This window comes from Cyprinodon tularosa, unplaced genomic scaffold (assembly GCF_016077235.1).
Source record: "Cyprinodon tularosa strain WSP-4 unplaced genomic scaffold, ASM1607723v1 ctg369, whole genome shotgun sequence".
NCBI lineage: Eukaryota > Metazoa > Chordata > Actinopteri > Cyprinodontiformes > Cyprinodontidae > Cyprinodon > Cyprinodon tularosa.
Window position 1 is genome coordinate 1,202,879 of NW_024039084.1, and position 14,073 is coordinate 1,216,951.

Sequence of the window (14,073 nt, forward strand, 5' to 3'; positions counted from 1 at the left end):
TCAGCAGAGGCATAGTAACGAGCCACTCGTCTGATTCAGGTGTGTTAAAAATGGGGAGCATCAAAAAGTTGCAGGATAGTAGCTGTTGAGGACCAGACTTGAGCACCCATGGTGTAAACATTTGTCCAAAGATGACCAGATGCGTCTCCGTTGGACCCAGCAGCCATTTGGATAAATCACTCTGCAGGAAAATAAAGGCTATATGTTGTCACCAGGTTGGACAACAAAGAGTTGTGGAAAATTGCAACATCAGCAGCTTAACCGCTGGAGAAGATCAGTCTGTGTCTGTAGAGTTTGTCAGAGAGAACCCTGAGAGAAAGAGGAGCTCTACTAGAAGAGCACCAGAAGAGAGAGCAGGCAGCACCGACACCAATAGAGAGTTGGTCAGCATGATTGCTGTGACTAGCAGCACCAGTATCAGCCTCAGCAAGTCAGAGGAAGAGCTGAGACACAGTAGGGTGAAGAAGAATGAGGCCGGTGTTATAGCAGAGTCCTCTGAGAAGAGACAGAGAGTCTCTGAGCCAGAACAAGGCTCCAGCAGCTCAGTCTGTGACCTGCACACAAGCAAATGTGAGCCCAAACATCCTTACTGTTTCTACTGAGGCTAAAGACAAGCTGTTTTACTTGTTGACAGTTTTATTGTTAAGGGATAAAATGGTATAAGTTTTGCGCTTAATTCAAAGCTAAACAGCTTTGATTAGCAATGCTAGAGTTAACAAATAGCACACAACCCCCTGATTAAACCGTTTCCACTATGAAACAGGATGGTGGCAGCATCATGCTGTGGGAATGCTCCTCTTCAGCAGGAACAGGGAAGCAGGTCAGAGGGAGTTTTTGGTGCTATATTATTTTTTACACTGTGTAAACATATTTCAATAATACATATTGAAATAATACATAGAGAATATCGTGGACGTTTGAACCCTAGCACACAGAAACAATGGAAAGCAGAGGTCACGTATGAATCTATGCCAAAAAAAGATCTTAACTGGTGACCTGCACGTAGGATTTTGAGCCAAGAGATTTTGGCAAAAACAGTAAACATCTCTTTCCTGTTCACTGCATGAAAAGTGAGATTTTCATCCCCGTAAACTCCCGCAGATCTCCCTGATTTTCGTCAGTTTCCGACAATAGGGGGTTTTCATGTGACGTCGCGCTCACGTGACTACTCAGCGCGTCCGCCATATTGAGTGGCAGCCTTAGGCAGTATTGACAGTGAAAAATGGTGAAATCGTGTGTAATTGTTGGTTGCACGGCCCGTGGAGGTGGAGATCAACGCTCTTTCTATCGCATACCAGCCGTAATCGTGAATCAATGTGAAAAAACAAAACAGCTATCTGAACAACGCCGTCACCTATGGCTGACACGGATATCCAGGTCCGATTTGGACGCTGTTAAGCTGGAACACGCCAGAGTCTGCAGTGCTCACTTTGTCACAGGTAATTAACTGTCAAGCATTTAAAACATGTAAGAATATATTAATAATAGGGCTTAGGCGTCATGACGTATTACTTTCCATGGCCGCAATGTTGACTGCCTCCGCCGCCGCTACTCAGACTACTGCCTATGACTACCGCGTACTGGACTCCCTCTTTCAGCCGTGTTTTAATTTGATTAATTTCACCTTAACTTGATTTCAACCAGCGGGAAAAGGCTCAAATATGTGAGAAACCCGGAGGGTTTAGGGAGGTTTGGCAGTTAACGTTACTAACCAAACCTTTGAAACACATAGCAGCTAGTTAAAAGTACATTACATGCCTGAGTGGTTGTTAGCACTAACGGTTAGCACTGTTTGCTGGCTTTATGAGCTGCAGCTCCTGAACCCATCCATTCGTAAACTGCACATGAGACTCCAAGGACTTGTAGCTTTGGAACTGTTTGCGTACCGCCAGCTGTTAGCCACCTAGCATAGCGAGCGGATTGTTTACATTTTTACCATCTTATTAAAACTCACCCGTCCACGTATGATGGCGATTTCCTTCATGTACATCACTTCGACATCTCGTACCCAACCAGATTTGAACTGGTTGTGAGCCTCTAGACCCTTGTACGCTCTCATTTCCTCAAGAGTGTGCAGAGGGTTTTCACTGAACACCGGGTAATGAACTATGTCGCCGTGCTCTACATTTGGCCAATCATCTGGATTAGTTCTAAACAAGGCACCGTGGAGGGCATAGGGGTCCATATGGTCGATCACCGAACATTTCCTCAGATATGTTCCATGATCTGGTGGCTCTAGCGTGCTGGCGTACTTATCCATTCGCGACATGATATATTTAATATACGATAATATGCCACCCAAGATGGCAGACCGGGAGCTGGCCAGTGACGTCACTGAAAACCCCCTATTTGCAACCCGTGCTTGTCCGCGTTTGTCGTGCCACAAATTGTCGGAAACGGACTCTGACGTATGTGGAGAGCGATCAGCTGTACTAATGGCCCTAATTAGCATATGAATGCAGCAAACCAGCGCGGCTGGCCAGGTATGGCTTGAATAACCTACTCAGTATTGGCTGAAACCACTATTCTCAAACAAATGAAATCGCTAGTGATTGGCAGCAAAACCACACGTGGCCACGCCAGGCTTTAATTTTCTTACTGAGTATTGGACAGAACCACTTCTTTTTAAACAAGTAAAGTCACTTGTGATTGGTTGGCATATATATATATATTTATATATAGATTTATTTATTTATTTATTCGTATATTTATTTATTCATATGCTGTGTATTTATGTTATCCTTCACTACTACACAATTATTATGCTACCATCAAGGACATGAATGAATTTATACAGGAAATGAACATTTGCCAGGAAGCTGTTTATGCAAAGAAAGAGCTTTATTAAAACAAACAACTATATACAACGCGAGGATCTGTCCACACATGCGTATCTAAAAATTACAACTCCGTGAACGGTCCGTTTGCTTCCTCGGGGTTGGAGGTAACTGGCAGCATTCCCTTGAGGCAGGTCCGATGTGCAGACGCCTACTGTGCGTGGCCTTGTACTTCGGCATCGCTTCTAACCGGGACTGCAGCTTAACACAGAGTTCAGTGAGATCCGGCCTACGAAATGGCGGCGGCCATTCCAGAGTTCCACTTCCTCATGAGCTAGCACACTCTGCCTCGATTCCATATATATATATATATATATATACACACATACACACACACATTCTGAAAAACATTTGATAATACTATAAAATGGGATACAGTTTTTTGTATACTCTATCCTGGACAGCTGAAGTGCATTGGGTAGCCTCCAGAAGCCTTTATTAAATGTTGTCAATATTAAAACAGTTTAGATTAGCAATTCCGATTAACCATTAAAGTTTTGATAAATCTGATGAGCAGCAAGAAGCTGCCACACCAAAAACACATGCCATTACATGTACAGATGAGGAAACAAAAAAAAGTTATCATGGTGAGCATACATATAAGGGTTGCGGGGGGGGGGGGTGCTGAAAGCTGTGCTAAACTTAATGTCTTTACAAAATGACAACTAAAGTTGTAGTTGTCCAAGTCTAGATAGATGGGTTAGGGCTAGTTTTATTGGCTAACCACTGGCTAACCACTATCCTTCAGGAACTTAATTTTTTTAAAGAACCATTTTTAGATGTGGTTGTGCGTTATATTCTACAGCATATCAAAAATGACAGTAGATATGGCAGTATGTGTAGTTTTCTGCTAATCAGCAGACATTAGTAAATAAGGACTTTGCACAGAACAGAGGGTAATGTTCAATACTACTATTGAAAAAGGAAACAATTGCTCTTGTTGATATTTGCGCGGCCCTTAAAAGGGCCTTTGTTGAGTTTGCGGCAGTGAGAGTTTACTTGGAGCTGGTGTACTTGGTGACAGCCTTGGTTCCCTCAGACACTGCGTGCTTGGCCAGCTCACCGGGCAGCAGGAGGCGCACAGCGGTCTGGATCTCCCTGGAGGTGATGGTGGAGCGCTTGTTGTAGTGAGCCAGGCGGGAAGCCTCGGAGGCGATGCGCTCGAAGATGTCGTTGACGAACGAGTTCATGATGCTCATGGCCTTGGAGGAGATGCCGGTGTCGGGGTGCACCTGCTTCAGCACCTTGTACACATAGATGGCGTAGCTCTCCTTCCTGGTCTTTCTCTTCTTCTTGCCTCCTTTGCCGGCGGTCTTGGTCACGGCTTTCTTGGAGCCCTTCTTGGGCGCAGACTTGGCGGGTTCAGGCATCCTGATGTGTTCCTAGAAACAACAACGAATGAGATACAAGAGGAGGAGACCAGTGATTATATACAGGGTGTATGTAAAATAGTCTGTGCTGTACCCTGTCTCTGATTGGTTTACATTCTCGGAAGGTTAGAGCAGCTATTGGTCCTCAGTGAGACTCTTACTGGTTCTGTGTGTGAGAGAGGGGGGATGGGAGTTATAATGCTTCTTAGTTTGCTCCTGTTGTAGCATCACAGTAAGAAACGATCTGAGCATTTCTGTTTTTATCTATTAGCCCCCTGCCTCTGTCATCAAGGAATGAAAATGTTCAAAAACAGTTCATGTGCAACAGAAAGCCAGAAGAACAAAGAACATCTGCCCTGTAATGAACTTCCATGCTGCTTAAATAAGATTCCTAGATAGGAGTCGAAACATCTACAACAACTGAGAGAAAAGGAAATTCTGTTAAATACAGCTTACTACAGTGAAATGAACTAGCAAGAACACTATGGAAGTTAGCCATTGATACTAGCTCATAGAGGTGGAAAATGAATGGCAGAAAAGAAAAAAGAGGCGAAAATACACCGGTTTGCTGAGAAAAACCACAGCGATGTGTTGGATCACAAAAAAATAGGTATGGAAATAAAATACAGGGAAAGTGTTTTAACAATGAATGGGTGGCTGGACAACGAGAGCTAAAATATAATAAAACAGCAGTACATTTACTTGAAATAAGGAAAGATAGAGTAACAGTAATACAAGTCTGATGAATTTTTATAAGCGGAGGGAGATAAATTGGAGATAAACTGGCTTAAGCAAAAGATACATAATTATAGTTATTTTCAAAGACCATATGTCACTAACATACAGATGTGACTTTGTATAGGCATTTCTCTTTGTTTTCACATGCGGCAATTAAATCCAACTATACTACCAATTATTAATTAGCTTTATACCACATTTATACGATTTTCTGTTTATTTACCATGGTGCACATTGGTGTCTTTGCTATATTTCTGCTGCTGAAATAGAATTTCCCTATTATGGGACAATGAAGGGATTTTTATATTCTGAAATGTCAGTGAAAATTTTCTTTTTAAAGCTGTTTAATACCAGCGGTAAACCGAATTTCTAATCAAATTTCAAATAGCAGGAATCGTCTTAAGAAATGTGGGTGGCTCTTAAAAGAGCCATTGTTTTGTGGGATTGAGTTGGAATTTAACCTCCAATGCCATATAGTGCAGCTCTGCCTCTTCAGAGCAAAATAAAGTAATTGACAATATTCATTGTTTAAAACAAAAACAAATGGATATCCATCTATAAAAAAAGCAAAAAAGATTTATATATAAAAGTATTTTTATTCTTTTAAATGTAGTTAATGTTGTAATCAATTGCTCCCTAAAGGAAATTGTAGGTCAGCAATATATTGCAGTTATTTATATATTCATAACTATGGCAGGATTGGTCCTCCATACAACACCCTCCTTTCAAACAATTGGCTGTGTTTTTATGTGAGTAATGACTGAATTATACTTTATTCCTCCAAGACAAAAAAAAAAAAAAAAATGTCCTACTTCTAACCTCTGTACTATTTAATACTGAAAATATTAAAACTCAGAGCCTTTTATGAGCTGCAGTATACCTGGTATTTCCAGCTTACTGAAGTGTCTGACTATAACAGCAGGAATTATCTTAAGAAATGTGGGTGGCTCTTAAAAGAGCCGTTGTTTTGTGGGATTGAGCTAGAATTTAACCTCCAAAGCCGTAGAGAGTGCGGCCCTGCCTCTTGAGAGCATAGACCACATCCATGGCGGTCACAGTCTTCCTCTTGGCGTGCTCGGTGTAGGTGACGGCATCACGGATGACGTTCTCCAGGAAAACCTTCAGGACACCGCGGGTCTCCTCGTAGATGAGACCGGAGATGCGCTTGACTCCACCACGGCGGGCCAAACGGCGGATAGCGGGTTTGGTGATGCCCTGGATGTTATCACGGAGGACTTTGCGATGACGCTTAGCGCCTCCTTTTCCAAGTCCTTTTCCTCCTTTGCCTCGGCCGCTCATGTTGTCTATGTCTAACTGACAGAGAGAATTGTGCTAGATCGCTGAACAACTAAATATAAATACACCCTACGGACCTAAGTGAGGACAAGCATCCCTCTTTTCCCGCCTCTAACCACATTTCCGCTTTTAAGACAAAAGTTGAAATATTAAGAGACTCTTAATGAATAAAGAAAAAATCCACCTGATATAGGATCAAACCCAATGAAAATAACTGATTTATAAAGTAGATGCAATTCATAAAAAAAGGGTTTTTGCTCATATGGAGTTTCCAAAAACTTATTAGATAGTATTAGATATCAGTGATATTGTCAGTGTTGGTTAATATACTCAGGTTTGTGTAGGGAGTGCAGGTTCGTTCCAACTTTATACTTCACTTTTATTAGGTGTTTGGAATTTACGTCTGCGTGTACATTTAGAGTCTCCACATGTTATTAATTTAACAAACGCAATTACAATGAAACGACTTGAACCCTTGTAAAATATTCTATAAAAAAACATGTAAGAAAAAAAACAGCACTTCCTTAACTACAATTTGCATGAAGAAAATGCAACAGAAAACAGAAAAAAACCCTAAAATATTTATGAACAAAAACTAAGGAAATCAATATGACTTTATTGTTCTGCATCCTTCTCAAACGCCCCTTTGCAAATGACACTGGGGTTTAACAAACTTGGATTTATGAATGGAGTGCTTGATTTTTTTTTTCAATTCATTCAAATGTATTTATTTCAGTGGATATGAACATTATTAGGATTTGTATGCTTCCTCACGCTTCTTTTAATTTTCTTATATTGACATTTCTTTTCACATCTACTATCCATGTTATTGTTTCCTCCGTAAGTGTGTATATATTGTAACAGTAAATCCCGCTCATTAATCAGATGTGGGTGGCTCTTAAAAGAGCCGTTGGTTTGTTTTAGAGAGCCTGCAGTTTTACTTCTTTGCTGGTTTCTCGGTTTTCTTGGGCAGCAACACAGCCTGGATGTTAGGAAGAACACCGCCCTGAGCGATGGTAACTCCGCCAAGCAGTTTGTTGAGCTCCTCGTCGTTGCGGACAGCCAGCTGCAGATGGCGGGGGATGATCCTGGTCTTCTTGTTATCACGAGCAGCGTTTCCAGCCAACTCCAGGATCTCAGCAGTCAGGTATTCCAGCACTGCAGCCAGATAGACGGGAGCTCCAGCGCCCACGCGCTCAGCGTAGTTGCCCTTCCTCAACAGCCTGTGAACACGGCCGACTGGGAACTGCAGCCCAGCACGAGAGGAGCGGGTCTTGGCCTTAGCCCTGGCTTTGCCTCCGGTCTTTCCACGTCCAGACATGATTTCTCTAAAGGTTTACTTTAACAAGTGACTGTCAAGACGCGCATTGGGAGTATATAAGGCCTGTCGTGGATCATATGCTCTCTGATTGGTCACATATAACAACAAATCCAATCGTCCAATCAAAGCAGGCGGCTTTTTGCCGCCGTCTGCTTCTGCCAATTACCACTAAATGCAGCCGACAGATCGGGGCGTGGCTAAAGGTTGAGGCCGTGGTTTCAGGCCGCCAGCTGGTGGAAATTATTCAACCCATTCACACATAGCAATACGGTCATAGTTGTCTAAAGTAATGAGTCCTGATTGTATACGGTAGATGATTCTATATATAAAAAATTGCCATTATGTGAAGTTAATAGACGATAAAATATGATAAAAATGTAATATATATTAGATCCATTCCCTTTCTTACTGTCAATACTTTTATCCATTCTACCTATACATGCACATAAATAAAACTATGTAAAATTACGTTTTTATTGCTTTTCCCAGAACAGACAATAACACACCTCTTTATAGAAAACACATATGGTTGTACCAGAGAAATTCTGTATCTCAGGAGCTACACACTACATACAAGAATTGTTCAGAACTGTACCCAAATGTAAACACTGTAAAAGAGTTTAGTAAACAATTAGAAATTACTGTAAAACAAAGTGACAACCCACTTTTAAGATTTCGGTGGATGCTTGTAAAATATTTAAATAAATTATCTGAAGTTTAAATTTAGCAACATTTATGTAGCATTTTTGCTGCAATAATCATTAGTAGACGATCCAACATTTATAGGAAGTGGATTTGTTAAAACGACCATAACATCTATAGATGTTCTATACATTAAATTCTGTACATTTTGGATTTACTATACACTATAAGAATACTTGGTTGTTTCTAAATCGTTTGCTGCTGATGGAAGCTCCTCTTGACAACTTGAGCCTTCTGGCGTAAACAAACGCTTATAGCCTAATCTGGAAGGAGCGTTTTCTTTTCATTCCATTTCTAATGTATGCTGTACACCATTTAATACAGGATCAGAGCTCTGCAAAGATTTAAGTGGCTCTTAAAAGAGCCGTTGGGTTTTGTTGGATGAGATTGACTTATGCTCTCTCTCCACGGATGCGGCGGGCCAGCTGGATGTCTTTGGGCATGATGGTGACCCTCTTGGCGTGGATGGCGCACAGGTTGGTGTCCTCGAACAGACCAACCAGGTAAGCCTCGCTGGCCTCCTGCAGAGCCATGACGGCGGAGCTCTGGAAGCGCAGGTCGGTCTTGAAATCTTGAGCGATCTCTCTGACCAGACGCTGGAAGGGCAGCTTACGGATGAGAAGCTCAGTGGACTTCTGGTAGCGGCGGATCTCTCGGAGAGCCACGGTACCGGGCCTGTAACGGTGGGGCTTCTTCACTCCACCGGTAGCCGGGGCGCTCTTACGGGCAGCTTTGGTAGCCAGCTGCTTCCTGGGAGCCTTTCCTCCGGTTGATTTACGGGCGGTCTGCTTGGTTCTGGCCATGGCGGGCTAGGTGCTTATCTCTCACTCAACGAGGATAACATGATTCCACAGGCGAAACAGCAGCTTTATAAAGAGATGTGCGGCGTGAGGTGGCCTCTGATTGGACCAAATTAAACACGTGGTAATCCTCCATCCAATTCAGTCATTGGTTGAGTTTGAATTTTCAAAATAAAGCGCGAGATGTGTAACAAAGAAAAAAAATTCCGGAGTAAAATAAAGCCCAAGGTTAAAGCGGGTATACTAGTCTGATAAAGTCTGATATTTGCTTTAGCAAAGTTTTTGATAATTAATATTTTTATAGTTTCTTTAACCTGATTACTATCCAAAACTAGTTCAAATGTTACAAAATAAATACAGCTCAGTTTAAACTGTTCCTAAAGTTCCTAAAGAAATATATTTCTCATAAAGATGTTATTCTTTTAAGTTTTATTAAAATTAAATCTAAACCTTCCTTGTTTTATTTACATATATCTGTTACTGCTAATTATTCTGGTTATGAAATCTTCCTTGGGCTCTTTTCTTTTGGTCCTATAATAAATATTTAAAGTTATTACAAACTACTTAGATAAAACTTAAATATTGTCCATACTGAAATTGTTTAGTTTAAATATTAAATATCAAGTGCAATTACAAAAATATATAAATCAGTTGCACTCTTTCCAGTATCCGTTTAATAATACCACATATTTAATGAGCTGTACTGTAATAATCAATCATAATAATCAACACAAAAATATGAAGGAGCTTAGCTCTGATCTCAGCTACGTCTCCATGAAATCACTAGATGTGCTACACACACATCTAATTAAATATCCATGCTTCCATTCATAGAAACTTCCAAAATAGGTATTAGTGTTAATAATGTGGTCACATTTTTGCTCATATTTAGAGATGATCTCGTTATTTTAGGGTGAATCTGTGAATCATGGATGAGGCTGTCCCATGGGGGTCAGTTATGAGTGAAATTAACTGATTTTTATCATTCCATTGGTCTGCCACTCTAATCACTGCCTTTAAGTTTGAGATTATTATCTATTTAAGTAATTAATTTTCTGCTTATAAGGAATGAGCTCTTGAGATGAAGCTGTGGTGGCTCTGAAAAGAGCCTTTGTTGCACTGAGTGCTGGTTGAAGCAGCAGTCTACTTCTTGGCCTTCTTAGCTGGGGCCTTTTTAGCTGCAGGTTTCTTGGCTGCAGGTTTCTTAGCTGCAGGCTTCTTAGCAGCCTTTGGCTTCTTGGCAGCAGGGGCGGCCTTTTTGGGGCTCTTCTTCACCACCTTTTTCACGCTTTTCTTGGCCGCTGCTGCCTTCTTCGGAGACTTCTTGGCTGCTGTCGCTTTCTTAGCAGCGGTGGCTTTTTTCGGGGTGCTGACCTTCTTGGCGGCGGGCTTCTTGGCTTTTGCGGGAGCCTTCTTCTTCACCACCTTCTTGGCTGGTTTAGCGGATTTGGACTCCTTGGCGAGCTTGAAAGAACCGGAGGCCCCGGTACCCTTGGTGTGAGCCAGGGTGCCGTTGGTCACCAACTTAGTGATGGCCGTGTTGATCCGCTTGTTGGCTTTAGCTACATCCACCCCTTTAGCAGCCAGGACCTTCTTCACCGCCGACAGAGACACTCCTTTGCGCTCCTTGGACTCGGCCACGGCGTCCACGATCTGCTTGGACAGGCTGGGTCCATCCTTCTTGGCCTTAGGAGCGGACTTCTTCCTCGGGGCTTTTGCCGGGGCTTTAGCCGGTGCAGCTGCTGGAGCTTCTTCTGCCATGTTTCTCTCTTAATGTTCCTCTGAACGTCTCCAGCTCAGAGCAGGAGGCGGGATTTATAATATGGATGAGAACCCTGAAGAAACAACTCAGCCTGCTGCTCTGCTCCCGCCTCAAATCGCTCCGCAGTTGTGTTTTCTTCGCGGCATTTTAAGGCTTTAAATCTTCGCTAAAATAAAGTTTTTATCATATAACTTACTTTAATGGAAAGGTAATTGTCAGCGCCACACAATGAGGTAGCATTTGGTTTCCAGGACTTTCTCTTTTTAACCCAGGAACGCTCAAAAGTGTCTGAAGCTCGTTGTTTCTGAGCATCAAGAGGCGTATTTTCTCCACATTTCGTCCTTTAAAACATCCAAAGTAAATTTTCACACGGCATTAAGACGAGACCATCGCTAAAAAACAAAGCAATGAAAAGAAGACAGATGAAATGGTTTCGTTAGTGTCATTATTTCAGACGGAAATGAGGAAGGTTCTCCCAGCAGTAAACACACAGAATCTGTCAATGAATCGGTTGGTCAGGATTCTCTCTTGGACAAAAGGGTTGGAAATTAACACTTTGTCTATCAAATAGCCTATTTAACACACTCAGACACACAAAAAATACATATTGGTGTTATAGTTTTCTTAAGAATAGAAGAGGACGTGAGATTTATTAATTAAATAGATCCCTCCTGTCTCTGATATGACTGAATCAGGCACTAAATTCCTTTTCACTCCTTTAAATAAACTCAAGGCCATCATACATTTTACACAAATCCTATTTTCTGATGAGCTTAAAAAACATTTAGGATTATTAATTACAAATGAATTTGTTGCAAGCTTACATAATGAAATCCAGGAAGGAGAATTTATTAAGCTCCTTGTGCCTTCTGACCTCTGGACAATGAAAAAATTATTACAGATAAATCAATCAGCAACTTAATGTTTAATTACAGCCTTAGATCATAAGAGGAAATTTTGCCCACAATATATTAGATTAATACATTTGTAGAATATAACTTATTTATTAAAAAATATATAAATATGTCTTAAACAATGTCAAGGAAGGAGAGCAAGGCATTATGGAATATATCCTTTAAAAATACATTAAATATAATTCATAGGCCAGCTTCAAAATAAGTCTCATCAGCACTATTTTGATGAGTTATGTTTTTGATTTATTCCTAATTACTGGTGTTACAACAAAGCAATATGTTTTATGTCTACATAAAATAAAAAAAAAATCTGGACACATTTTCCTACAGTAAATATATGAAATATTTCCACATTATTTACAGTTTTGGGGGATTTATGTTGAAACCTCTGTGTAGGTTGTTAAAACAACTTTTCTTAAAATCTGCATAAAATTTAAACAGAAAAATGTCTCTTTAAGTCTTGAATGGTCAAACAGAAAACCTTAAAACTAAAAAGCAAAACATTTTTAATGTCCTCTTAGTTTTGTTTAGTTTTGTCCATGTAATCTGTTTATTTTTTACTACCACATGTTAATTTTTATCAGGTTTCAAAGACTAAATTCAGATTTCTCCTCTGTGCTGAAACATTTCCCTTCATGGTTCAGTTTGTCTACAGAGGGTTTAAAAATTCAAACTGTTATCTCTCCACTGTACAGATCACTCATAGAATTTGCTGATGTTGGAAGGCGGCTTTCATTTATTAACTTCTTGTCTGTGCTGAAAAAAATATACCAAAGGAATCTATCCTATTTTTGCTTTGTGTAGATTGTTAATTCATTTTTTGTGGTTTGTTAGAAATTGAAAATTGTTTCACCATACATTTTTTGCAGCAGCTTTGCTGTTTATTAATTGAGCAGGTGTTAAATGTACTGATGAACAGATTACTTTGCAACCTAAACATTGTATTCTCAACAAGTTGATTTTTTGCAGAGGTACTAAATTAAAACCTCTTCATCTGCCTCTATTTACAATAAAAATCAAAACGTGTTTGGATTTATCGTTTGATGTTTTCTCGACTAGAAAGTTCATTCTTGTCTATCAGCTAATTTCAGAAAAAAAGAACTGTTGGAAATCAAATCATTATTGAGACAAAAACATGAGCAGCTTTTCCTTGCCTTTTGTAACTCACACTATTATCCACCCAACTTGCATGTTTGTTGCTGGTCATGGGATTAAATTCTGTTAACTAAGCAGAATCCTTATTGGCGGAATGTTAGTGTAAGCAGATGTCATTTTACCAAACAGACACTTGGGGGGACAAAGAGCTGAGGAAAGGAGAAAAGGTTTCTCTGCATCCTTCTATGTACAATAAAAATAAAACCAGTTTTAAAATTCGAATTATTCTGTTTATTTGTAATAATAAATAAAAAAAGAACTTTTAGACATAGTGGAAGAAAAATTATAGCCAGAGAAAATTAAGTTGTATATTAAAAATCTTTGTATTACAAATATTTAAACAGGGGGAGTCAAAAATACATTTATCTTTTTAATATCCAATCATAACTAAAAGCAATCTAGGATTAACCTTTAACCTCCATGGTTCATCCTCTGCATGTTTAGAAGATGTATTGATTACAGCTTCAAGCTTGGCATAATGTTTAGATAATCGTGATCAGGGCAACTGGAAGTATTTTTTAACAGGGGGTGCAGTGATATTTTTTTTTTTGACAAAGCCTAAGGGCCTATTTAAAATCCAATAGAAATACATAAGTAAATAGATTGAGATTCATTACCTTATTTTCATATAAACTTTAGTGCATGGAAACAGGGTCTGTATTTTGCATCTCTGTTCATGATCCAACTGTGCAAGAGATGCAAAAAAAACAAGTTAAGACACAAAGGTTTACATGCAGAAACCAGCAAAAAAAAATCCCCCTCAATTTTGTGTTAGCTACCAAATGACATTTACCACATAATAAGTATAGAGTACTGATGTTTTCTGATGATTTGAAATCTTTGATGTCACGGTGCTTAAAAACATCTGCACTCTGGGAAGAAGGTGCATCAAAAGCAACTGAAGACGAAAAATTGTTTAATGCTAATTGTTGGCCTGACTATACTGTTAAATGTTTCTATGTTCTTGAACTAAGAAGGTTAGAAATGGATCTTTGGGGAGCTTGGAAGGCAGATTTAGTGGTTTGGTTAAATGGGTGGGTAAGGATAGTGCGACAGGTTTTAGTCTCTGCTAATAGTGAGTTTTGCCCTCTGGAAGGGTCAGTTGCAATGAGGTGTATGTATTCCAAACCACAGTGGAGCAGTATCACCAGAAAAAAAGCAAAGATTAAGTTTAAGAT

At 40.0% G+C, this 14,073-nt stretch overlaps 5 protein-coding genes across 5 annotated transcripts; all 5 read right to left on the minus strand.

Annotated features, from left to right (window-relative positions):
* Window positions 1-3,787: 3,787 nt before the first annotated feature.
* On the minus strand, window positions 3,788-4,231 carry LOC119790597 (histone H2B 1/2). The gene has a single exon (XM_038296199.1). It carries the CDS (start codon window positions 4,205-4,207, stop codon window positions 3,833-3,835), a length of 375 nt encoding a protein of 124 aa, XP_038152127.1. The 5' UTR covers window positions 4,208-4,231; the 3' UTR covers window positions 3,788-3,832.
* A 1,650-nt stretch (window positions 4,232-5,881) lies between these two features.
* On the minus strand, window positions 5,882-6,254 carry LOC119790599 (histone H4). Its single transcript, XM_038296202.1, has one exon. The coding sequence runs from the start codon at window positions 6,242-6,244 to the stop codon at window positions 5,933-5,935; it is 312 nt and encodes a 103-aa protein (XP_038152130.1). The 5' UTR covers window positions 6,245-6,254; the 3' UTR covers window positions 5,882-5,932.
* A 910-nt stretch (window positions 6,255-7,164) lies between these two features.
* LOC119790593 (histone H2A-like) lies at window positions 7,165-7,596 on the minus strand. Its single transcript, XM_038296196.1, has one exon. It carries the CDS (start codon window positions 7,560-7,562, stop codon window positions 7,179-7,181), a length of 384 nt encoding a protein of 127 aa, XP_038152124.1. The 5' UTR covers window positions 7,563-7,596; the 3' UTR covers window positions 7,165-7,178.
* A 1,051-nt stretch (window positions 7,597-8,647) lies between these two features.
* LOC119790592 (histone H3) lies at window positions 8,648-9,082 on the minus strand. The gene has a single exon (XM_038296195.1). The coding sequence runs from the start codon at window positions 9,065-9,067 to the stop codon at window positions 8,657-8,659; it is 411 nt and encodes a 136-aa protein (XP_038152123.1). The 5' UTR covers window positions 9,068-9,082; the 3' UTR covers window positions 8,648-8,656.
* A 629-nt stretch (window positions 9,083-9,711) lies between these two features.
* Window positions 9,712-10,850, minus strand: LOC119790602 (histone H1-like). The gene has a single exon (XM_038296205.1). It carries the CDS (start codon window positions 10,823-10,825, stop codon window positions 10,208-10,210), a length of 618 nt encoding a protein of 205 aa, XP_038152133.1. The 5' UTR covers window positions 10,826-10,850; the 3' UTR covers window positions 9,712-10,207.
* Between the last annotated feature and the right edge of the window lie 3,223 nt (window positions 10,851-14,073).

Coding starts and splice junctions, on each gene's coding strand:
- LOC119790597 (XM_038296199.1), bottom strand. CDS start 4,207: ATGCCTGAACCCGCCAAGTCTGCGCCCAAGAAGGGCTCCAAGAAAGCC.
- LOC119790599 (XM_038296202.1), bottom strand. CDS start 6,244: ATGAGCGGCCGAGGCAAAGGAGGAAAAGGACTTGGAAAAGGAGGCGCT.
- LOC119790593 (XM_038296196.1), bottom strand. CDS start 7,562: ATGTCTGGACGTGGAAAGACCGGAGGCAAAGCCAGGGCTAAGGCCAAG.
- LOC119790592 (XM_038296195.1), bottom strand. CDS start 9,067: ATGGCCAGAACCAAGCAGACCGCCCGTAAATCAACCGGAGGAAAGGCT.
- LOC119790602 (XM_038296205.1), bottom strand. CDS start 10,825: ATGGCAGAAGAAGCTCCAGCAGCTGCACCGGCTAAAGCCCCGGCAAAA.